General features: G+C 34.4%; 1 protein-coding gene across 1 annotated transcript in view; it reads left to right on the plus strand.

Annotated features, from left to right (window-relative positions):
- Positions 1 to 23423, plus strand: part of GABRG1 (gamma-aminobutyric acid type A receptor subunit gamma1) — a 44797-nt gene extending 21374 nt beyond the window's left edge. Inside the window, exons 4-9 of the mRNA XM_036417250.2 lie at positions 5324 to 5544; positions 6243 to 6325; positions 8432 to 8569; positions 8698 to 8850; positions 12399 to 12610; positions 20883 to 23423. Coding sequence (XP_036273143.1) covers positions 5324 to 5544; positions 6243 to 6325; positions 8432 to 8569; positions 8698 to 8850; positions 12399 to 12610; positions 20883 to 21152 — 1077 coding nt within the window. The 3' untranslated portion in view covers positions 21153 to 23423. The remainder of the gene's footprint in view (positions 1 to 5323; positions 5545 to 6242; positions 6326 to 8431; positions 8570 to 8697; positions 8851 to 12398; positions 12611 to 20882) is intronic.
- Positions 23424 to 24053: the final 630 nt, after the last annotated feature.

The following is a 24053-nucleotide window of genomic DNA, read 5'->3' on the forward strand; positions in this document are numbered from 1 at the left end:
TCAGTGGATTCAATAATGTCTTATATTTATCTCCCTTGATTTTTTCATCTCTGCTAGTCTTTGAAGACAGCAAAAAACAAACAAAAGTCACCAAAAACAAACAAACAAACAAACAAACGAACGAACGAACACACTCCAGACTAGATGGCTCAGACAGGAGACATTTCTTTCTCCAATTCTGAAACACAGTAGCCCAAATCAAGTCTGTAGCAAGTTTAGTTTCTTAAAAACCCTTTCTCCTTTGTTTTCAGATGCCTACCATCTTGCTGTGTCCTCACAGGAGCTATTCTGTCTGCATGCACATCACTGGTGTCTCTTTGTGTGTTCGAATTTTATCTTCTAAAAGGACACCAGTCAGATTTGCTTAGGGCCCAGTCTAATAACTTTATTGTAATTTTTTAAAATATATTTTATTGAATTTTTTTACAGAGAGGAAGGGAGAGGGATAGAGAGTTAGAAACATCGATGAGAGAGAAACATCGATCAGCTGCCTCCTGTACACTCCTTACTGGGGATGTGCCTGCAACCAAGGTATATGTCCTTGACCAGAATTGAACCTAGGACCTTTCAGTCCACAGGCCAACGCTCTATCAACTGAGCCAAACCGGTTTTGGCAACCTTATTGTAATTCAATAACCCCCTTAAGAGACTTAGCTCCAAGTACTTTACATTCTGAGGTACTGAGGGTTAGAGTTTCATATGAATTTTGTGGCAATACACTTCAGCCCATCACACCATCTGAATAGAATTCTCTGAGATTTTGCTGGTTTGCTCCTTTACTTTACGTATTCGTTATTACAGCAGTCAAATTGTTTCTTTATTACAAGGGTTTAACCCCTTTATATCTGCACAGTCATCATACCTAACAAGCGCCTGTGTCTGCTCATTCTCATGGTATTATAGTCAGGCTCTGTGTGGTTTTATTTTTTTCTTTCTTACTCAGTATGATGTTCATATGATTGCCATGAACTTTCACAGCTGCCTGTACTGACTGAGAGCATTGCGGCTACAGCAGGACCTCTCTGTTACCTCCCAGCAAATGAATATGAACAGGCGGTGGAGAAGTTGAATTTGACAGTCTGAAATTAGAAACTAACTCTCAGGGAAATGTTAGCACTGCAGCAATATCTTTCAGTAATTAGCTAAATCCTGAGACACAGAGAAAACAATCTTATAAAGAATAGAAAAAAAAGAAAAAAGAAATGAGTATCAGACTTTAAGGAATATGTACATCTAAGGAATCTATACAAAATACGAGGCTGATGTATAATAGTAAAGAAAATAGCAAGGTTGGCAAGAAAATTATGATTAAACAGTGGCAAATAAGCCAAGAAAAAAGAAAGTTTCGATGAAATTTTTAACATTTAGCCCTAGTTTAAATGGAACTCCTATACAACCGGTTGATTATTGTAAAGACAAATCATTCTAAGTATCTGTGTGCGTATTATTTAACTTTATGAAAATATGAGATTTCATAAAACAATATATGACTGAAATGTTAATTTTCTTTTGGAGAACCTTAAAATATTCATTTTTAATTAACCAATGCTTAGAGGAGATAAGCCTGTAAGAGCATATGGAAGTCTACAGTTTCATGAATTGTGTATTTTTTGCTCTGGGCTTTTGTTTTCCATTTTAATGAATTCATTAAAGAAAAAATATATGCTTGTTAAAATAAACCAAAATAGGATTCAAGGCTGTATTAGGGTTCCAGAGATATTTGACAAAAATGAATACCAAGAGCCAATTATGATGATCTGACTATATAAAAGTTTCATAGTACTGAAGATTCATTTCCCAGTGACATAATTACACACGTATGATCTGGAACAGTGAGCATTTTTTTAAAGACCAATTAAATTAAACTGTTATTAAAACTGGTGATATTAAAGTACATACAGGAAAAATTAAGAATGTTTGATACTGTTTATTAAAAGAGAAGTATTAGGGATTAATGAGGAGCAGTTTACATAGAAGACTGTTTTAACTAAACAATACAGAAAAATTAAAATTCAGTTTTCATCAAATGAACAAAATTGCTTTGAATATGAGTGCAATCAAGCAGGCAGACTTGAGTCTAATTAAGCAAGCAAGAGAGTGGTTATACAAGTGGGATGGCCAAGTATCAAACTTGTATGTGTGTTTGTGAGGGGTAGGTGTATAGTTTAATAATCTGTTTAAATATGGTGAGAAAGGACTTTTAAGTCTTTTTTGCTTTCTCTTGTTATATCTACCTCATTTTTGGTAATAAACCTCTGAAACATATAACTGTGTTCAAACATTCTAAATAGAGAAGCTGGTGCTCACAGACTAGTTTTTTCCCCATGAATTTCTTCAGCATGATTTGTGCAATAGGTCCTAATGTTCAATATGTTTATCTCTCTTTTTCTCTGCTCATACCTCTTGTTCCTTCCCTCTCTCTTTTTTGTTATTTCAACTTCTAGATTTAAGAAAATAGAATCTGAAGCATAGTTTGTGCATATTAAAGCAATCCTGATTATTTCTTTTACTCTTTTAACAGGAAACTGTTACCTCTTAATAGGTATATTAATTTGAGAAATTGTGAGTTAGCAAAACCATAAACAACGAGATTTTTCCCCCGATCTAGATAATTGACCTGCATATGCTAATGGAGGGAAAGAGAAGAAGTTTAATCTTTCTGGACCTGATGAATTAAAATAATTGGGGGGGGAAAGAATTTACATTTAGCAGTTTAGACTTCATTTTCTTGATTTGTACAATACTTTGAGGTTTATTACCATAGTTTTAATTTTGTTACTTTTTTATATTGCATTAACATATTTCTTTGGCATTAGCGACAAATCTAGTTCTTTTTACAGGCTTTAAAACAATATAAAATATAAGTACATTTTGATTGAACACCAAGAGATCAAATAAGAAATTATAAATGAATAGTGTTGTTTTCATTTCTATGCCTCTTTACTTAGTATGCTCATTTACCCATATAGATGGCATTAAAGATCTTAGAATTTGAAATTAAATTAACCTCTGATCTTCTTAATATAAAATGATATTAGTTTTTTATATAAAAATATATTTCTTATTTCAGGTTTTTCTTTGCCTTACATATATTTATTGCATATATTGTTACAGGTGGTTATTTCCACTAAATTATATTGCTTCCTTCCTTCAGAGAAGCTAAAACCTAGCAGGGAGACTGGCTACACAATGAAAAATACAGCAATATAGATGGCCAAAGGCCAAGAAAAAGGCTGTGTATGAGCCCAAATATATTTTAAGTTGCAAATGATGACTTTATGCTGTTTTTATTATAAAAAAAATTCGTAAAAATAATGTATCTGTTTATTATAGAAGGAATTTATGTCCAATATGGGAAAGTTAGAAATTTGATATAAGTGAAAGAAACAAAATATTCTAGATTGTTGTTATCCAGGATTCAGCATTGTTACTTCTAATTTAATAACTCTATGGAGATAGCTTTACTAAATACCATAATATTATGAATATTTTATACTATTGAGTCCGTTTGCTCATTATATTACAACTGTCATGCTACTTATACCTCTGAGACCTTGGATACATACTTACACCTCTGAGACCTCAGATACATCTTTGTCAGACTTTAGCGGTGTCTATTTTGAATTATTTTCAAGATAGAGACCCAGGTTAGTTACAATTTTGTCTTTATATAATAGATTTGTGGGCATGCAAATGTGGTAGGATGGACCTGTCCTGCTTGGTGGTTCTGACATCAAGCTTGGCTTGACAAATTCTGCATGTTGCTGTAAAGGCATTTTTTAGATGCAACTAACAATTACATCACTAGACTTTAGGTAAATCAGATTATCCTTTCTAAGGAATGTGGATATTATCCAATCAGATGACAGCTTTAAGAGAAAGGGCTGAGTGAGGTCCCTTGAGGAAGAGAAATTCTTTCTCCAGGCTGCATTTGATGGAGACTGACACTTCATAGCCTCCCTGCAAACCACACTCGTACCCTTTTCTCAACACGTCTGTAGCCCTTAGATTTGATTTACTGCTAACCATTAACTGGCCCCTCGTAATATGTGGACATGTGAATAGATAGTATAGGGAGAGATTAATTTCCAGGTGGGAAGACCAGGTCACAATCACCCAAATTTCATAATGAAATTATTCACCTATCAGAGTTTCTTAAGCAGGTCTGCATTTTATATGAAGTTTTCTTTCATTACTAGAAAGACAGTAATATTGAATTAGCTAGTTAAGTATGAGACCCATGCATAATTGGAAAACTGACAGTGTAATGGGAAGATTACACTACATACACTTTCATCAATTACTGTTTGACTTAATGGAGTTAGAAATCAAAATGATTCACTTCTTCATCTTTACTTACCAATGCTGTGTTCTCAGCTAACTTTCAAGGAAGCAAAGTAAATTTCATAATGTTCATTGGCTCTCACATGTTAAAAGCCTTGTTCCTTATCTCCAAATATCTATCCTAGAGGCTATTGCACTGGTTCTGGGTAAATGGAATTTTCTTTTCATGTTTATTTTGCTTATTTAGTATGCAGCTTATTATAACCTCTAACTGGGAACATGAAGTACAAGAACAGTTTAATCATGTTCTGGAAATTACTCTAATACAAACTAGTAAACAAAATTGTATTTTCGGTTAGATATCAAATGGCACAAACTGTAATGACCTTCTTATCTTAGTCAGACACTTATTAAAAATTAGTAATTTAAAAGACTTTGTAATTATTAACTTCTGTTATGGATTTGGGAAGGACAGTTTATCAAGACATCTTTGTCTTCTTGATCCTGGATTGAGGGGATAATTTTGTATAGAAAAGTTTTTAGATGTCCTCAATATTCTCTGCTTGAGAGAGTGTGACCCTTTGGAAATCATAGCTCTTTCAACAGTGGTTAGCACTTTTATAAACAGGTATTCTAGAGAAGATCCTGTCAGCTGCTACTAGAAAAATTCAACCAAATTTTGTAGTTGGGTTGATTAGGTAGTCATCAAGTGTCACTTTTTAAAACAAATATATTTTATCAATTTTTTTACAAAGAGGAAGGAAGAGGGATAGAGAAATAGAAACATCAATGAGAGAGAAACATTGATCAGCTGCCTCCTGCACACCTCCTACTGGGGTTGTACCCACAACCAAGGTACACACCCTTGACTGGAATCGAACCTGGGACCTTTCAGTCCACAGGCCGAAGCACTATCCACTGAGCCAAACCAGTTTCGGCTAAAGAAACTTTTTTAATATAAAGATTCAAACATCTAAAGAAAACATGTAAAAGAGTGGCTTTTCTATTACACATCATTATTCTTCTTTTTGTCTTTCAGGAATACACAATTGATATTATTTTTGCCCAAAGCTGGTATGATAGGCGTTTAAAATTCAATAGTACAATGAAAGTGCTTGTACTTAACAGCAATATGGTTGGGAAAATTTGGATTCCTGACACTTTCTTCAGAAACTCAAGAAAATCTGATGCTCATTGGATAACGACTCCTAATCGTCTTCTTCGAATTTGGAATGATGGACGAGTCCTATATACTTTAAGGTGGTACTGTTTTAAAAAGTGTCATTGCTCTAACTTATTTTTCATACTAATATTTGGTCAACTCATGAATTTCCCCTTTTTAAAGTTGCAGAGTAAGTAAGAACTATGATGCTTCGTTTATACATTAAAATTTAGCATGGTAAAATAAAAAACAAAAAACTCTTGTTTATGCTCACAGTAACACAATGATTTTTATAATGTAGTAAAAAAAAAATCCCTTAATAAAAGATTAAATGAATGCTGATATGTAAGATTCGGGTTTATCTAAATTTGTTGTCATGAACATATTTACTTCTTAAGGATAATCCATAATGGAAAGATGTTCATGATAAATTAAGAGGAAAACCTATCATACTTAACCATGTACACTCTGTTAATTGTGTGTGTGCACATGCACAAGCCCATATGTATGTGTATTGATCTCCTGAAGCACAAATTTTTAATAGTTAAAAAACATTAGACTAAATGGGTGCAGAGGTAGCTTAGTTGGCTAGAGAGGGAAATGTTAGAATTATCTACCTAACTCATTTATGAGTGTTATAATATTGCCACACAAGACTTCAAGATTATAGAATCATTATTTCCTAGTATATCAAAGTTCATTATTGTAGGCCAAAATTGTGCTTGATAATTAGAGAAAATAATTTCAATACTTGAAATTGTCTCATTTTTAATATTTATTTTTTCCACCTAAATAGGTTGACCATTAATGCAGAATGTTATCTTCAGCTTCATAACTTTCCTATGGATGAACATTCCTGTCCACTAGAATTTTCAAGCTGTAAGTGATAAAATACATAATGATTTCATAAATCAACAGATATATAGAGACTAATGAGAATGACAAAACAACTTATCAAAACTTCTGGGATGTAGTGAAAGCAGTAATAAGAGGGCAGCTTATATCATTATAGGCCTATCTCAAGAAACAAGAAAAATCTCAAGTAAAAAACCTGAAAGAACTAGAAAATGAAGGACAAAAATGACCCAAAATTAACAGAATCAAGGAAATAGTAAAAATTAAAGCCAAACTAAAATAAAGAACAAAAGGACTACACACACACACACACAACAAAGATCTGGTTCTTTGAAATGATTAATAAAATTGACAAACCCTTGAGTGACTCACTAAGGAAAAATGAGGAAAAACTCATATAAATAAAGGAAATGAAAGAAAAGTTACCACAGACATCACAGATGTACAAAGGTTCATACTAGAACATTATGAAAGTCTGTATCCCACCAAATTCATTAACTTAAGAGAAATGGGAAATTCCTAGAAATATATTTTTTCTAGACTGAATCATGAAGAATTGGAAAATCTAAATAGACTGGTCAACAGAGAGAAAATTAAAACAACCATCAAAAACCTCCCAAAATATAAAAGTCCAGGATCATATGGCTTCACCAGTGAATTCTACCAAACATTCAAAAAGATTTGATACCTATCCTGCTCAAAGTTTTCCAAAGAAAATGACGAAGAGGCAATACTTCTTAACATTTTATGAGGCAACATAATGCTGATATCAAAAATCGCCAAGGGTAACACAAGAAAGAAAACTATAGATCAATATCCCTGATGAATGCAGATGCAAAAATCCTAAATAAAATATTATCAAATGGAATACAACAATACTTTCAACAATGAATACATTATGATTAAGTGGAATTCATTCTAGAGGCACAGTGATGTTTCAGCATATGCAAGTCAATCAATATAATACATCACATTAACAGAATATTAAAAATCATATGACCTTATCAAATAAATACATAAAATGCATTTGCTAAGATGTAATATCCATTTATGATTAAAACACTCAATAAAATGAGCCTAGAAGAAAAGTGCCTTAACATAATAAAGGCAATATATGAGAAACCCTCAGCTAATATCATAATCAGTTGTGAAAAACTGAAAGTGTTTCCTCTAAGATTAAGCATAAGACAAAGATGCCCACTCTTACCACTCTTATTCAACACAGAGGCCCAGTGCACAATATTCGTGCACAGGTAGGGTCCCTAAGCCTGGCAGGCAATCAGGGCCGAGAGGGACTTTTTGGCTGCTGGCCGGGGTCTTCCTTCCCAGCTGTCGGCTGCCAGCTGGGGCCTTCCTTCATTCCCCACTGCCCCCTGGTTGTCAGTGCACATCATAGCAAGTGATCCAACTCCCGGTCTCCCTGTCAAACACTTTTCACATTAGCCTTTTATATATATATAGATAGTACTGGAAGTCCTAACAAGAGCAATAGACAAGAGAAAGAAAAAAAAAAGGCATCCAAATAAGGAAGAAAGAAGTATAACTGTCACTTTTTGTGAAAAACATGATTCTATAAATAGAAAACACTAAAGACTCCACCAAAAAAAACTATTAGAAACAATAAGTAAATACAGTAAAGTTGCAGGATACAAAATCACTATACAAAAAAATCTTCTGGGAAAAAAAATTCACTGCATAAATATATTAAAAGAAGTAAAATATATAATAATACATTCAATAAAGTAGCAATCAAATAGAATTCAAAAAATAAACTATTTTTTAGAAATGCATACCAAAATATCTATAACAACTACAAAAAATTAAAGAATTACCCTAGAATGAAGGTTTGTGTTTACCTCCAGGTGGGAGAGAAAATGCTATATTGGGGTTGTCATATGAGATTTCCTGGATACTAGCAGGGTTCTATTTCCTAATTTATGTGGAGTTACATGAATTGTCATTGTTCTTTAAAATATACACGTACATTTTATGGGGTATTTTTGGCATATAGTATAGTAGAACAGTGAAGAAGAATTTCAAAAAAAATTGTCTTTGGATAATGTTGATATGGCAACTGTTACAGATTTGGATCTTGCTAATTTATGTATTTTATTTTAACATGTTATCTAGATGGATACCCTAAAGATGAAATTGTCTATAAGTGGAAAAAAACTTCTGTAGAAGTGGCTGATCCTAAATTTTGGAGATTATATCAGTTTGCATTTGTAGGGTTGCGGAACTCAACCCAAGTTTATCACACGATGTCTGGTAAGAAAGAAACACAAAATTGGTGAAATAGCATTTGTGTTTCAACTTATGGGTTGGAATCTATACTTTTGTACTTATAACCATGATAAAACTTTCTTTCTTTTTTCTTTTTTTTTTTTTCCTTTCAGGGGATTATATGATCATGACGATTTTTTTTGACCTGAGCAGACGAATGGGATATTTCACTATTCAGACCTACATCCCATGCATTCTGACAGTTGTTCTTTCTTGGGTGTCTTTCTGGATCAATAAAGATGCAGTACCTGCGAGAACCTCACTGGGTATGACATGTCATATTATGCTATAAGTCCCATTAAGTGTCATGGGACTTTTATAAATATTTTAATGTGATAAACTTTATTGTTGAATATATTAAAATATTTCTCTACACTGCAATCAAGCAAAAATTAAGTTACTCTATTATAATATAATGTTGAAATGCATACACGAAAAACAAAATGAAATAGAAATGCAAAGAACTTAGAACTTCAGAAAATATTTTCATTGTTTCTATTACTAGAAGCCAAGGAAAGCATGCATACACTGCAAGAATTAATATACATAAAAATCATACATAATCACTGAGTTTAATTTAGTCAGCAATTTCAATCACTTTTCAAGATTTTATTTTCTTTTTTAGCTGGATCACTAAGAGGCAACATTTATTGACTAGTGTGTGCTAAGAAGACTTTGAAGCGCCTTACTCTTACAGTGGTGCTAATGAATAGTCATCTATTCTGAAGGGCAGGTTGTTGAGAGGAATAAGAATCTTTTTGTTGTTATTAATCCTCACCCAATGATATTTTTTCCCCATTAATTTTTAGAGAAAGTGGGACGGAGGCTGGGGAGAGATAGAGAGAGAAATATTGATGTGTACTACATGAGCCCTGATCAGGGCCAGGGATGGAACCTGCAAACCAAGCACATGCCATTGACCAGGAATGAAACTGTGACCCTCTGGTGTACAGGCCAATGCTCTAGCCACTTGGCAACACTGGCCAGATCAGAAACAATTATCTTATAGGCTTTGGTAATCTATAGATTGTGGACATAGTCTGTGAATACTTCTGAATTTCCTGTAATATAACACTACTTTAAAAGGTAATTTGTAATTCACACTTGATATAATAGACTTTTATTTTCATTCTTTAGCAACCCATTACAATAATCATCATATAAGAAAATTTTTCTAATTGCTATACATTTGTTTAGAAAACTAGAGGCCTGGTGCACGAAATTCATGCAAGAGTAAATAGGCCTTCCTTCCCCCAGCTACCAACACCAACTTTCCTCTGGCAGCCAGGACCCCGGCTTCCCTCACAGCCCTGGCTTTGTCAGGAAGGTCATCCGGAAGGATGTCTAGTATAATTAGCATATTATTATTTTATTATTATAGATGACACCTTAAATTCATGCATTAATATACAAAGACCACTCACTGATCAATTCCCAAGAATACAATAGTGCAGGAAGTGAATCACATTGCTGAAAATTGTGTCTTACAAAGAAAGAGCTTTTGCTCTTTTCAACAGCAAAGAGGTTTTCATTTTGTTTCTATGATAGATAGCAGTGAATAACTTTACTCATAAATACAGTAAAATGCAAATCTCATAAAAGTAGCAAGGTAAAGCCTGAGGCATCCAGCTTTGTGTTTGGAAATGCATTTCCTCTGGGAATCTAAGCAGAAGTGTAGGCATAACTAGTGGATAAAGTGCACTCATACCTGAGATTTGTTTTCTATTTAAAATAATTATAATTTCAAATTATCGATACATTTCATGTCAAGGAAAAAAGAAATGATTTTTTTATATGCTGCTTTGAATATAACTTAAATATTATATTTTTGTTTTTAACATTATTATTGTATGTATCTAAAAATTATTTGAATAAATTAATTATACTATTGGGTTTGTCTGAAGCCCACAGTTTCATGAAAGAGCATAGCCAATTGTGGAATCTTTTTTGCATGAATTAATATTTTTTTATATTAGTAAAGAGAAGTGATAGATCTAAATTGAAGGATATCTTCTAATTATGGATTCTATGTGGTTGGAATATAAAGTTTTTTACATTTGAAGGAAAATTCCCTGAGCTCACTTATTCAATGCTAGAGGCTCGATGCATAAAATTTGTGCAAGAAATCTCAGCCCTTGCAGCCTGGCTACCTCCTCCCAGCCTCATAGCCCCGCCCACTGGTCATTCTGGAAGGTCGCCCAGAAGGTGATTTCACCATCCAGTCTGCTTAGCTCTTTATTATATAGGATTTCATTTTTATAAACTTGTATCAAATGCTTTTGATAAAAGAGGCAGTGTTCTAGGTGCTTTAGTATTAACAGTGAACAATATTTATAAAATCCTCATGTCTATGGCACTTACGTTTTGGTGGCATATAGAGTTAATGTACAGATATAAAAAGCATAGAAAAAATGTCAGTGAGTGCTAACGGTTATAAAGAGAAAGCAAAAAGAAAGAGAAATGGCTAGAGAATAGCACTAGAGGTTGATAGACATAATGTTTGCTCTTTTGTCTGGTGGTCAGGCTAGACCTCTCGGAGGAGGTAGCAGGGACTTGGGGAAGCATGTGAGCTAGCCTGGCGGATAACTGGTAGAAAGATGGTGCAGGCTGAGAGAATAGACGGTTCCCAAGTGGGATATTCCTCACGATGCTATGACTGGTGTTCAGAAAGAGAACTGTGGCTAGAGCTGACTGACAAGTGGGAGAGAGAGAGAGAGAGAGAGAGAGAGAGAGAGAGAGAGAGAGAGAGAGAGAGAGAGAGAGAGAGAGAGAGAGAGATTGGAGAGGGTGGGCAGTGGTTAGATTACATAAAATTTAGTAGGTTTTTCTAAGAACTTTTTGGTTTTTATTCCAAATGTGGTAGAAGATTATTATAGGATTTTTGAGCAGGAAAGCCATGGAGGAAACATTAATGAATCTGCTTAATAATGCGATAGAATTCAAAAGACTAAAATTTTCCAGAGTATATTTTCTAACTAAAATGGAAGTAAGTTAAAAAATTTTCTAAAAATAAGATAGATAATCATGCCCTCATATATTTAGAAATTAAGGCATAACCTTTTAGATAACCCTTGGATCAAAAGAGAAAGTAGAAAATATTTCAAAATAAGTTTCATAGATATGTAATATATATAAATATTTGCAAGACCCAGGTAAAGTATTGCTTAAAGGGAAATTATAGCTTTAAATACATTTTTATTTATTTTTAAGAGAGAGGGAAGGAGAAGGAGAAAGAGATAAAAACATCAATGAGAGAGACACATTGAATGGCTATCTTCTGCGTGCCCCCTCCTGGGGATCCAGCCCGTAACTAAGGCATGCGCTCTGACCTAGGAATCAAACCCAGGGCCTCTTTGTCCATGGGACAACACTCAATCCATTTAGCCATCCCAGCCTGGAAAAAATTATAGCTTTATAATGCCTATATTAGAAAGGAGGAGAGATTTAAAGTCTATAGTCTAAATATCCCTTTTAAGAACAAATAAATTCCTTTTGGCACGATGGGGTTTATAGGCAGCCTTGTGACATTTAAAAATGGAATACTCTGTTACTACAGAGCAAAGGAAGGATGGGTACAGGGAGTCAAGTACTTGCAGTCCACGGAATTGAGATGACTAAAACACAGACAGGAGAACACGTTGAACAGAACGTAGCTATGGTTACCAGTATTTTTTTCTCCCCCTGCAAATCACAGTAATCATACCCTTTTGTGTCCATTGTTTATTGCTGCTCACAATATTGCAAAATCAGGAGAAAAGATAAAAATGGCTTGTTAGGTTATTTTTCATCTTCTACTGTCTCCCTCCCTCCGCAGGCATTACCACCGTGCTGACCATGACCACGCTGAGTACCATTGCCAGGAAGTCCTTACCTAAGGTTTCCTACGTGACGGCGATGGATCTCTTTGTTTCTGTGTGTTTCATTTTCGTTTTTGCAGCCTTGATGGAATATGGCACCTTGCATTATTTTACCAGCAACGAAAGAGCAAGGGCTGCTAGAGACAGAAAGCTAAGACACAAGGCCTCGGTATGTTAAAAATCCTTATTTTATGAATGGCAATTTAATATTAGAGGTGCTGCTTGAATGCTCATGTTATACTTCCTTAGACAAATATGGGCGCTGAGGTACCCTGACAAAATACAAGCAAAAATCAAATGAAACTGGAGTACCTCACAGGGCCCACCCAGGAAAGTGCATTTACTAGTATATTTCCTCTTAGAGGAGACGCTTGGATCACCTTTGTAAAGACTGGTTTTGTGTGCTGTGAATGTTTCCAAGTGCTAGGTTCTTATACCTAAAAAATTGACTGAGATCATTCTTTAAAGAGATCCTACGTTCGTGTTTAGAATTTGAAAAACAGATGGCCCACAAAATTAACTGACCTTTTGGAGACAAAGATTCTTCCTTCACACTGGTATTCGGTTGTGTTTGAAAGTCATAGCCATCCAGGTTTGTTTGTTTTTTGGATCCTGCATGTTTATACTCTTATCACTCCCTCTTCCCTATCACCTTTGTAACGACTGTTTTTTTACATCCTAACTTATGTCACATCAAGTTGATATAATTGATTCTAAGATACTCAAGTGTTGAGTGATCGACTATCATTTCTTGTGATAATGGCCATTTTAAAACCTTAAAGCGATATCTAACAATGCTCATGTCAGCTGCTTCTCTAAGTGTTTTACATGTGTGATTTCATTATGCTCATAGGAGTACAAGTTCAGTAATTTGCACAGGACAGCCGCAGGAAGTGAAGGATCCATGACTCACACCCAGGTCTTTTTTTAGTGCCAGAGCTCAAGTTTGTGACCCTTATTACCTTTTCTCAGAGAACTTGGAAAGTAAAGATCCCTTTCTCCAATATTAATTTTAAAAGGCACTTCATTGCTGACTGCAGAAAGTGTTTCCAATATGGGTTTGTTCCAAAATACCCAAATAAATGGCAACGGTATAAAATAGCCATGATAAGCTTACCACAGTGTTTATATAGTGAGGCACTGAGTTTTCCATATTTGCTCCTAAACTTGTAAATTCTAGGATATGATGATTTTTCTCCCTCCCCATTTTCACTAATTTCTTTATAAAGCTTTGCCATACTTCTAAATTATACTTTACTTTTCATGTTATACGCTAAGGCACAGATCTTTGTGAATTTGTTTCAGGTAACCACAATATTCCTAGAAAGCAGAGTGGATTAACTTGCGGTACACATTTGAGAACTTTCATTGTAGAATTAACCTATGCGTGTCTCAAATTATTTTAACTTATGCATAGCACATATCATAGCCCATAAATGGACAAATTGTAAAGGACAATGATGTCAATGTTAATATTGATCTGCTAAATTTTAGGAAAGAAAAAATGCAGGTTTTCTATCATTTCCTTGAATCAAAGCCAATCATCCTCTTCTGGATTTTCCATATCATCATACATTCATCCGTAACTATGTTCAGATACTACCTTGAAATTTTACTTTTGGTGTACAAACTCACTTGCATTCTCTAATCTCATTCTCAGAATATAATGTAGGTGTTATTTTTATAGCATCTAAGGACACTCAACCAATAAGTGGCTGCAGCTAATCACTCTGATCCTATGTCATGCACTCTCAGTCACATTGCATGTTACATTTATTCAGGAAGCTACAAACTGGAGGGTAAACTGTACTATTATGATGTTTATTTAATCATTCATTCAACAAATATTTATTAAAGTCACCCTTGTTCTAAGCACTGCTTTAGAATAGTTATTTAATACAAAATATACATGCTGAGAATTCAAAATTTAGCATAAGGCCCAAGAAACAAAGTATTAAAGATGGAAAAATAAGGAATAAAAATTAAAGGAGGACACATATGTAATACCTTAATAAATAAGGAAAAAATACATGTAACACATTAAAAATTAAATGAGCCCTTTAAAGCACTGTATTTCAAAGCCAGATAAAAGTTATATTTGACCTATTATAATTGACTACCTGGGTACCAAAATTATTTTCTTTAGAGCTATCCATAAGCAAGTTCTATAGTCCCTACTTTCTGTGATTCATGAGCTCTTTCAATAGTAAATGTCACTTTGGGTGAAAAACTGAGATCAGTAATGAAATCTGACTCCCTGTCTAGTTCAGTCATATATTCTTGCTAATCAGATAAATCAATATGAGTACACTTTTATAAAGAATAGACCTCTGCTTGCTCTTTTCTCAAATGTCCTAAGAGCTTCGTGTATCTGATTTTCTCCTGTTTCAGCCACAGTAATCAAATGCACAACCTAGACAGAGAAATCCTCTCTCTCTCTCTCTCTTTCTCTCTCTCTCTCTCTCTCTCTCTCTCTCTCTCTCTCTCTCTCTCTCTCTCATCTATCTATCTTGTCTTTCTCTCCTTCTCTTCCTTCTTCTTCCTTTCTCCCCCCTCCTTCTTTCACTTTCCTTCTATCTATGTTTTTTTTTATAAGCTAAAAATTCTGAGTAATTTAAAAAATACAGTATTTTTCCCTTTTTTAACCTTAAATTACTATGACAATAGTCAGACCAGGACCAAGAACTTGGACTAGAGTCAGTGAAAGGTCTGTTATTGAGCAAAACTGAAAATCCCCTTTGTTGATGTATCTATGACTACTTAACTGAGGATCCCAGAGTACCCCAATTTATTTTCATTATAAACAGATGATACTTTAACACAATAGATTTTTGGCTTCAATGAACCTTCTTAGAAAAACATAAATCAATTAGGGTGCTTTCTACTTTAATAGCCATTTGATATATTAGTGTGTCCTTCTTCCCTCCCTCCATCTGACCTTTCCTCCTTCCCTCCTTCTTTTCTTTCTTCCTTTCTCTCTCCCTCCCTGCCTCCCTTTCCTTCCTTCTTTACTCTGTCCTTTCTTTCTTAAGTTTTCCTTCTCTCCTTTCAACATATCTTTTTCTTTTCTTCTTTAATTTTAATTGTGAACATCAAAGACATTTTTAATTTGGTCCATATTCCCATCCAATATATAATATATCATTATGTTTTTATTTCTACTCATTTAAAACAAGATTTGTGTATCTTTGTGTCAACATATACCTCCCCGCCTAAAAAACAAAAACAAACAAAAAACTAAGAAGTTAACTATGTGGGAGCATGTAATTAACATTATTTATGAATCAGGTAAAGGTCACAGGAATACAATAGTAGTAAACTAGTCATTACCAGCTGAAGAATAGTTCATTATGAAATCAGAACACTCAGCCTATAGATGATTAGAAATCTCAGGAAACCATCTTATACTCACACCAGTGACTTGTTATACCCATTAGAGGACAGAACTTACTAGTAATCTCTCAACTTGATTAAAATGTAAAATGATAGAGATTTATTTCACCAGCCATGAACAAGACACTTTGGAGAGAAAAATGATAGAATGTGTTCTCTGCTTTCAGGATCTTTAAATCTAGTTGTTGAAAAAAAACATTAGACATGTAAATGCCAGATAATAAAGTGCAATACAAATGACAGTCCAATGTAAAAGTGAAAAGTAAATAGATACCCCAAGGGAATTAGTAGTTAAACGACTAATTTCAAATATGTTTTCAGACGCAGAATATTTTCTATGATGTGCATAACTAAAATATAATTTAAAGGATCTATTTATTGAAATATCTTGATCTCATGCTCCAACAAAGTGGAACTCGGACTAACAAGTGTGCAGTAGTTCTTCTGGGGATGGACATGTAGAACATTAGGCCATATTGTGGTCCTGTTTATCATTTCCATTCTTCCTGCCTAAAGTCAGTGTTGATGGGCAAAACTCCCACACTCTGAAACTCTGATGGACAGAACAAATCCCACATCCTGTTCTTATTTCCTGAGCCCTTTCTGAAATGCGGCTTCTTTGAGTCAATTTTATCCACTGGCCTATTTCCATCTGTTCTTTGCCTTTTATAAACTCATCACAAATTCTGTCATGCTGATGGGCAGCTCAGCATCACCAAGACTCACCTTTATGTGGTTTTAACACTGAAGTGCATTTTGTAAGTTATGAATTTCTGCCTGATTTTGTGAGAGGAGAAAATGTATGCTTAGGTTAGCATTTTCAAGTACAACTTTTTAAATAAATATTTGATAATAGTAATATTAGTCACTATTATATAATATTAATAACATTACCTAATAATATATTCTATTCATATTACTAATATGTGATAACATATAATTAATGATCTTAACATATGATGTAATAATTATATCATGTACATACATATAAATATAATTTGTACATAATTTTTTTATTTACTATTTAATAATATTTAATTGATAGAAGTATGTCTTGGTACTTAAAATATATTTTGTATATTTAACAAAGTTACTAATATATGTAATATAATATTTAAAATACAACCAGATAATAAAGCTTATGTAATAAGAATGTAATCCATTTTTCAAAAAGTTACATTCAGCTATATTCTTAGTGATTTTTGAAATAACAAAAGAAAGGTATGTTCTCAAAACTTTATCATTCAAAGTAAGAGTAAATTTTATTTAATTTTGTTATTTCTTTTTTTTTTATCATTTAAACTGATTTATTTTTATTTTTTCAATCCTTGCTATTTGGGGGGTGGAGGAAGAGGATATCTACTTGAAGAGTTACAAGCTGGATAATATTGTTGCACTTTAGATAAATAAGGTTTGGAATGTTTGTGTTCTTCAGAGCAATCTTTCAGTAGTTTTTGGTTGACAGGTCTGCCAGTCAAAATATTCATTTTATTGATATCGCATCAGCTCTTAGACTATTTTTTCAGCACTTATAATGTCTATTTCTATTCACATTAATCAATCATTAAAGTGTAGTTTCTTTCAATTTCTGAATTTTGGGTGTTTTTGTGGGACAGCAAGAAACAAGAAAATTGTCAGTATAAGGTGTCTCTGCCATATGAGGTCTCCATGATTTTGACCACTAGAGATTAATCCATTTTTTAAGTGACTCACTTGAAATTTTTCTCTATCTTTGTGCACTTTAGTGTTTAATCATCCCTTTCATATACAATCAATATTTTCTGACAGACACACTATATTTCCACTTATGGCAGTTCTGAGTGATATATGAAATGTGTTTTATACCTTATAACCTTGAAATTCCCAAATAACAAACTTGTATTTTAATCACTTTTCACTCTGGTGAGCATTTGAACTAAGTATTAAGTGACAGGGAAATGAATACAAATGTTTCCGGTTTTTACACCATTTTAGTGCTCCACTAAAATTTAGGAGTCTCATAAAGTATTCCCAGTATCCATCTGAAAACATCTCTCATTAACGTTTAATAAACACTGTCTCTGCTTTTTATGATACATCTAAGCTGGTGAAGTCATGAATTTATTTGTATTGAGGGCATTTCTCCTTATCTCCAGGCTGCACATTTTGTTTTTAATATGAATATTATGACTTGCCTGATGCATTTATCTTTTTAAAATATCACAAAATGTGATTATTTGCTTCTGTTTGCATACGCTGAATTTTTATAATTTAGTGGTTTGGAGTCTATGTTCCTCTTTAGAAATAAAATGGATTTCAATGTAAATCCACATTTTAAGAAGTTATAAGGTTTGGTTTTCACTTTTAAAATCTTCCTGTACAATATTTATTTGTCATGGCTTTGTGAAATATTTATTTGAGATTTAAGACTAAAAATATATGGACATTTTCATTAGAAAGAATTTAGATAAGGTTAAAACAATTTTAAAAATGGCAGCATTGTACTTACTGTTTAGACAACACAACCACTGATTATAATAAGCTGTAAAAATCTCATCTTAAGATAAACTCTAAATATGCAGAAGTTTTGAAAGAATAAGTATTACTAAAACTCCATTCATATTTTAATTGCCATTTTATTCAATAAGAAAACATTAATAATGTTTTTTGATAATCTTTTTTTTTAATAAAAAGATTTTGGGTTTTTGTAGTTATTTTGCTCTTACTTGTTTTAACATACGTTATAGCCAATTATGATATACTAGAGGCCCGGTGCATGAAATTTGTGCATGGGTGCAGTCCCTGGGCCTGGCAGGTGATCGAAGTGTGAGCATCTGGCCTGGAAGGGCAGGTCCCAGCTGACCTCTGCCCTGGAGCAGCACCGGGGCCCCCGTGCCGCCCGTGTCCCACTCCACCTGAGTCACGGTGCCCGAGTCCCCATGTGGAGATGTGGTGAGCGTGGCTGGACACCACAGGCCAGGGCACAGCATGGGCTTCTAGGCCGCCCAGCTACGCCATATGGAAGCCAGGCGATCAGCATCCTCTCTCCTGGCCAGCCTCACAGACCAGCTCCTGCATGAACCCATGGGGATCCCAATTGGCCCCTGTGATCTCAGTGGCCTTGCTCTCCTGGAAGAGACCACACGGGTGAGGCGGGCTCTTCGTGGTGCCCGGCACCTGAGCACAGGGGCTTCCCCAGTGGGTGAGCCCTGGTGTCCCAGGGGGGGGGGGGAGGGGGTAGGGAGAATAGGAGAGAGCTCGGTGGATACCCTGAATTCTCACTGAACTTCATCCTCGTCATCCCCCTCCCCCCAAGTATCTGGCAAGAGGTCAAAGCCTTCCATCCAGGCGCCAAGGGAGGTTGGTTGCTGCCAATCACCTCCAGTTCCCCATCCCAGCCTGTGTCTTGACCCCATCAGGGAGATCAGGGCCTGCAGGCTGGAGGAGGGGCCAATCTTCACTGTGGTAGGCGGGCTGCAGGCCTATCAAGGCCTGCTGGCTATAGGGAGGGATCCAGGAAGTCGGCCACCAGCCCCAAGGAGGGAGCCGGCCCTCAGCCCCCCTGGGGAAGGGGCCATGTCTGCTACCATCCAAGCTGGTTTCCTGTCCCAGCCCAGGGTCTGGCCCCAATTGGGTTATAAGGGCCTGCTGGCCTGAGGGAGGGACTAGAAGGTTGGCCAGCAGGCTCCATGGGGCCTATGGGTTGGGGTCAGCTCCTGCATTGAGCATCTGCCCCCCAGAACCATCATAGGACCGGTCGTTCCGGTCCTTCCTGTCATTCTGTTGTAATGGTCACTTAGGCTTTTATATAGATGCTGTTCAGGAATCAATATGAGCAGCAACGATACCAACAATACGTATTGCCTATCGGCAGCTGAATGCTTGCTATGTTTCCAATGGTTTGCTTGGTGCTTTATGTACATTATCCCATCTTATCACCAAATAGATCCATGTATTGTCATTGTAACTTGTACAGCAGAAGGCAACAGAGGCATGAGAACAGTCACATTTCCTGTTCAAGGTCACACTCAGCTCTACTGGCAGAACTAGGATTTCTGCCCAAGCCGGTCTGACTCCAAAGTGATTGTTTTCATGTATCATAGTATCCTGGATTGCTTAATTTTTATATTTAAAAATATTTTATCATTTAATTATTATTCAGATCCTGTTACCTTTTATTCATAAAAGTTAATTTGACATGTATCCCAAATAATCCTGATAATAATAATAATAGTAAGATGGGAAAGATGAAGCCTGATCATTTTACATAAATTATGAAATATACTCATCACAGCTATAAAAAAAATTGGATGCTAATACAATTTTTGTTTTGTGAATAGCTACATTGGTAAAAATGAGACAAAGTTTGAACTCCTGAGTTTTTATCTCCTGCCCATTCTTTCCATAAAGCTTGATGCCTGGGGCTTATCCACTACTATAACCCCATAATATATCAATATATATTTTTTAATTCGCTCACCGTTTCTCAAACCTTGTTTATCAAAATGTCATCTTTGCTATTTTTCTCAATATTACTAAAATAAATAACTTGCATAATATAATAAATAGCAAGTAGACATTTATGGCATTGTAAATGTTTCAGAGTAAAATATCATAGAAATATCGTTTGTTTAGAATTACAGTTATGGTTAATATTTTAGTGGATCATCTTTAAAAGATAAAGCATATATTTCATCTCTGAGGCGTTTTTGTGCAAACTCTTTGAGATGTAAAATAATATTAAGTTGTGTACAAAGTAAATAACATAAAAACACACTCAAATTGAATATTTTTCTTTTTTTCTTTTTACGCTTTAAATAATATATCTATGTTTTATTGTGGACAGTGTTACAGATGCCTCCCATTTTCCCTCCCTTCCTTTACCCCGTCCAAGCAACCCCTACCCACCCCCTGCTGGTCCCTCCCACCCTATTGCCGTGTCCATGGGTCCTCTTTGATTTTTTTCAAACCAAAATTATTTTCACTGCATTCTTTTAGAGTTTGCCTTGCTGGGACAGGTTGGTCTTTTTTATAATGCTCCTTTCTTTGTCATTTGTTATTCTGCACAGATATCTCCTGGACTCCACCCTGGATCCACGCTGATTCCGATGAACAGCATCTCTCTGCCACACGGAGAAGATGATCGCGGGTACCAGTGTCTGGAGGGCAAAGACTGTACCAGCTTCTTCTGCTGCTTTGAAGACTGCAAGACGGGGTCCTGGAGGAAGGGAAGGATCCACATCCGCATTGCCAAAATGGACTCCTACTCGCGAATATTTTTCCCAACAGCCTTTGCTCTGTTCAATCTGGTTTATTGGGTTGCCTATCTTTACTTATAAGTTCTACTTGCTAAGAAAGAGCATAAGAAATTTGACTAAATCCAATATAATCTATTGTACTTCAGTAAAATGAAGTTTAAATTTAAAATTCAGAGGAACTGATGACCAAAATGTGAATATTATTGTCATCATTTTAAGACTTTCATAGTTAGGTAAAGTAGCAATTTGCATATTAAGTTACTTAAATTTGTGTAACACAGATTATTTGTAAAATGCAGTCTATTAAAATACTCATATATTTTTACTTAAATTTTATTTATATTACTTAAATCACATTAGGGTTTTTGGACTATGTTCCTGGATTCATATTTTAAAGATATAATAATTTTAATACATAATTTATTTAAATACAATCTATATATGAGTGAGCCTATTCTAATGTCTGATATTTATGTAGTAATTTTTCACCTAAAAAATATTGTCAATTTTTTTTCTTTCTTTTTATTTGTAAGCCCTATTTGGAATAGAGGTTGTTTTTTTTTTTTTTTAAACATAAAGCCATGATTTCCTGGGATTTAGTTTCAAGATGTTTGACTCCAAGGAAAAAATTAACTTACTTATAAATTCTTTATTAATTAAATAACAACATTCCCATTTTACATAATTAAAAGGCCAATTTTTTATCTGTTTTAGTGAAATCTATTTCCTGACACAGTATTAAATAGAACTCTAGTTACATTTATTGTGTTGTTTTTTTTTTTTTTACTTAAATTTATTGAGGTGACATTCTTTAATAAGATTATATAGAATTTTTTGATAATTTACAAACTAGGATGGGAACCACCAAAGTCATCTTTTTAAAATACAAGGTAAAAAAAATATAAGAGTGTTACCTTCAACCATTTTATGCTCTGTTTCTTAGCATTCATGTAGTAAAAGGAATTAACACTGAAATATTTAGCTCTCCCAACCCTGGAATTAAATGGAGAAAGAATTGATTTTTTTTTTTTTTTTTCTGTATGCTCTGCAAATGTTACATTCCCTAAATTAACAAAAACACTGAGGAACTGTGCTTTGTGGTTAAAGAATTATTACCTAGCAAATTGAGCAACAGTTCATATTGAGGGCATGGTCTTAAATATGAACTACTAACATTTTTCAGACTAGAAAAGTTCTGGAAACACTGTTTTAGGAATTTTCATATATTGCCTTTCCCATCTCCTAAATTTGGACACTGCCAGTTTTACAAATTTGTTATAATTCTCTATAATCTTCTCTTCTAGGAGATGGTCGCAGGCCCAAAAGCCAGGTTACAGGTGGAGTACTGTTAGAAGCACCTCTAAGGAGCTTGAGTGTGGAGGCTCTACATTACTAGACACAGGAGCAAAGAACGGTTCACTCTAATGTAAAGCCTGCTGGTTAATAGCTTCCAAAACATGTCTTTTGTTAAGAGGGAGTTAACTGTAGGCTTTAATCTTTATAATATTGTAACTAGTTTGGCATATCAATTGTTTATGAAAAACCTGTATTCATTCATTATCACCTAATTTTCTAGAAAATCTCCAGAGTGGTCTTGGAGATAAAAGTTAAGAATGCCTTCCATTGCCAAGAGCAACTATCAGGATGAAGCGTTTTGATAAAGGCCTATCTTGTTAAGTGGATGAAGCTATCGCCTGTACAGTTGACATTCTAGTTTTTAATACAATAACTCCTTCACATGGTTAATAAATACATGAGTAAGGGTCAGTCATGATATACTTATGTTTTTAGAGTATTGTTATTAAAAATCTAAATGTATGTCATTGTGTGCTCCCCAGATATGTTTGAATGTTTACTATGCTTATTTACTTCTGGGGGGAAAAAAGCATAAATTAAACAACAATGCCCAAATATCCACCGACACTGCTTGTTTTGAATGGAGAGCCAAATTAAACTTTGGCCATGTAATATAACCATTTACGAGTTATTCATGCATTCATTTGTATAACATCCAGTGTTTACAGATATCCTTAAGGTGAACATTAATTTAGAGTTAAATAAAAAAGTACCCATGAAGAATAAAACACTTCATTCAAATGTATGATAGCCATTCATTTGAAATGCATTTTCAAAGGGAATACAGTTTTTTTGGCTCCAACTTGCTCATTATCATGGTGGCAAAGTTAATTCTGGGATTGTTTTTTCCTAGTCTGTCTGAGCATGATTATATTTTAAAATACTTAAACATGCTTAGTATAAGTAACTTTGATTTTCTCATTGGTGTTCCATGAACCTGGCTTTGAATGTTGGCAATATTTACAAGAGGAAATAAAATTGATAAAAATAGTAAAAGATGTTTTTCTATATCCTTTCATTGTACATACCATCAAACAACCACTTTGTTTTCAAGGCCAGTGGTACTTTGTGCAGTTTTATGTAAACTCGTACATCAGAAACAGAGGTATGCATATCCTGTTCCTAAAAGTGAGAATAAAAAGTCAAAAGTGGAATTCAATTCCTTTTACAAGAAATTGTGTAGAGCTTATTTTCAAAGGGACTGCAATGGAATTCTTATTCTTTTCTCTTTAAAATGTTTTGCCATTTGAGAGATAATTGTTTAAGAATCTTTTTTATTGTATTCTGGAATTTGTGTTCTTTAGCTACTTTAAATGTTTTTAACACCAGCCTAAAAAGATTGGAAAGTGAGGGTGGGAAGAATAATGAGCAGAAGGATCTAGAATCATTTGGGGAAAAGTTAACTCACATGGACTACCATATAAAAAAGTGACCAGGATCTAGACATTCTGAGAAGGAATATTGCCACCTTTATTCTCTTGGATTTACAATTACATGATAATACTTTATTCTTCAACTGCATAGATAAACTTAGGCTCACTTGAAATTAATTCCTAAAATACCAAATAGTTTCTGAAAAGAACAAACAAACAAACAAAAGTCACAAGATTATCTAGGGATTTACTA

This window comes from Pipistrellus kuhlii, unplaced genomic scaffold, assembly GCF_014108245.1.
Source record: "Pipistrellus kuhlii isolate mPipKuh1 unplaced genomic scaffold, mPipKuh1.p scaffold_m20_p_1, whole genome shotgun sequence".
NCBI lineage: Eukaryota > Metazoa > Chordata > Mammalia > Chiroptera > Vespertilionidae > Pipistrellus > Pipistrellus kuhlii.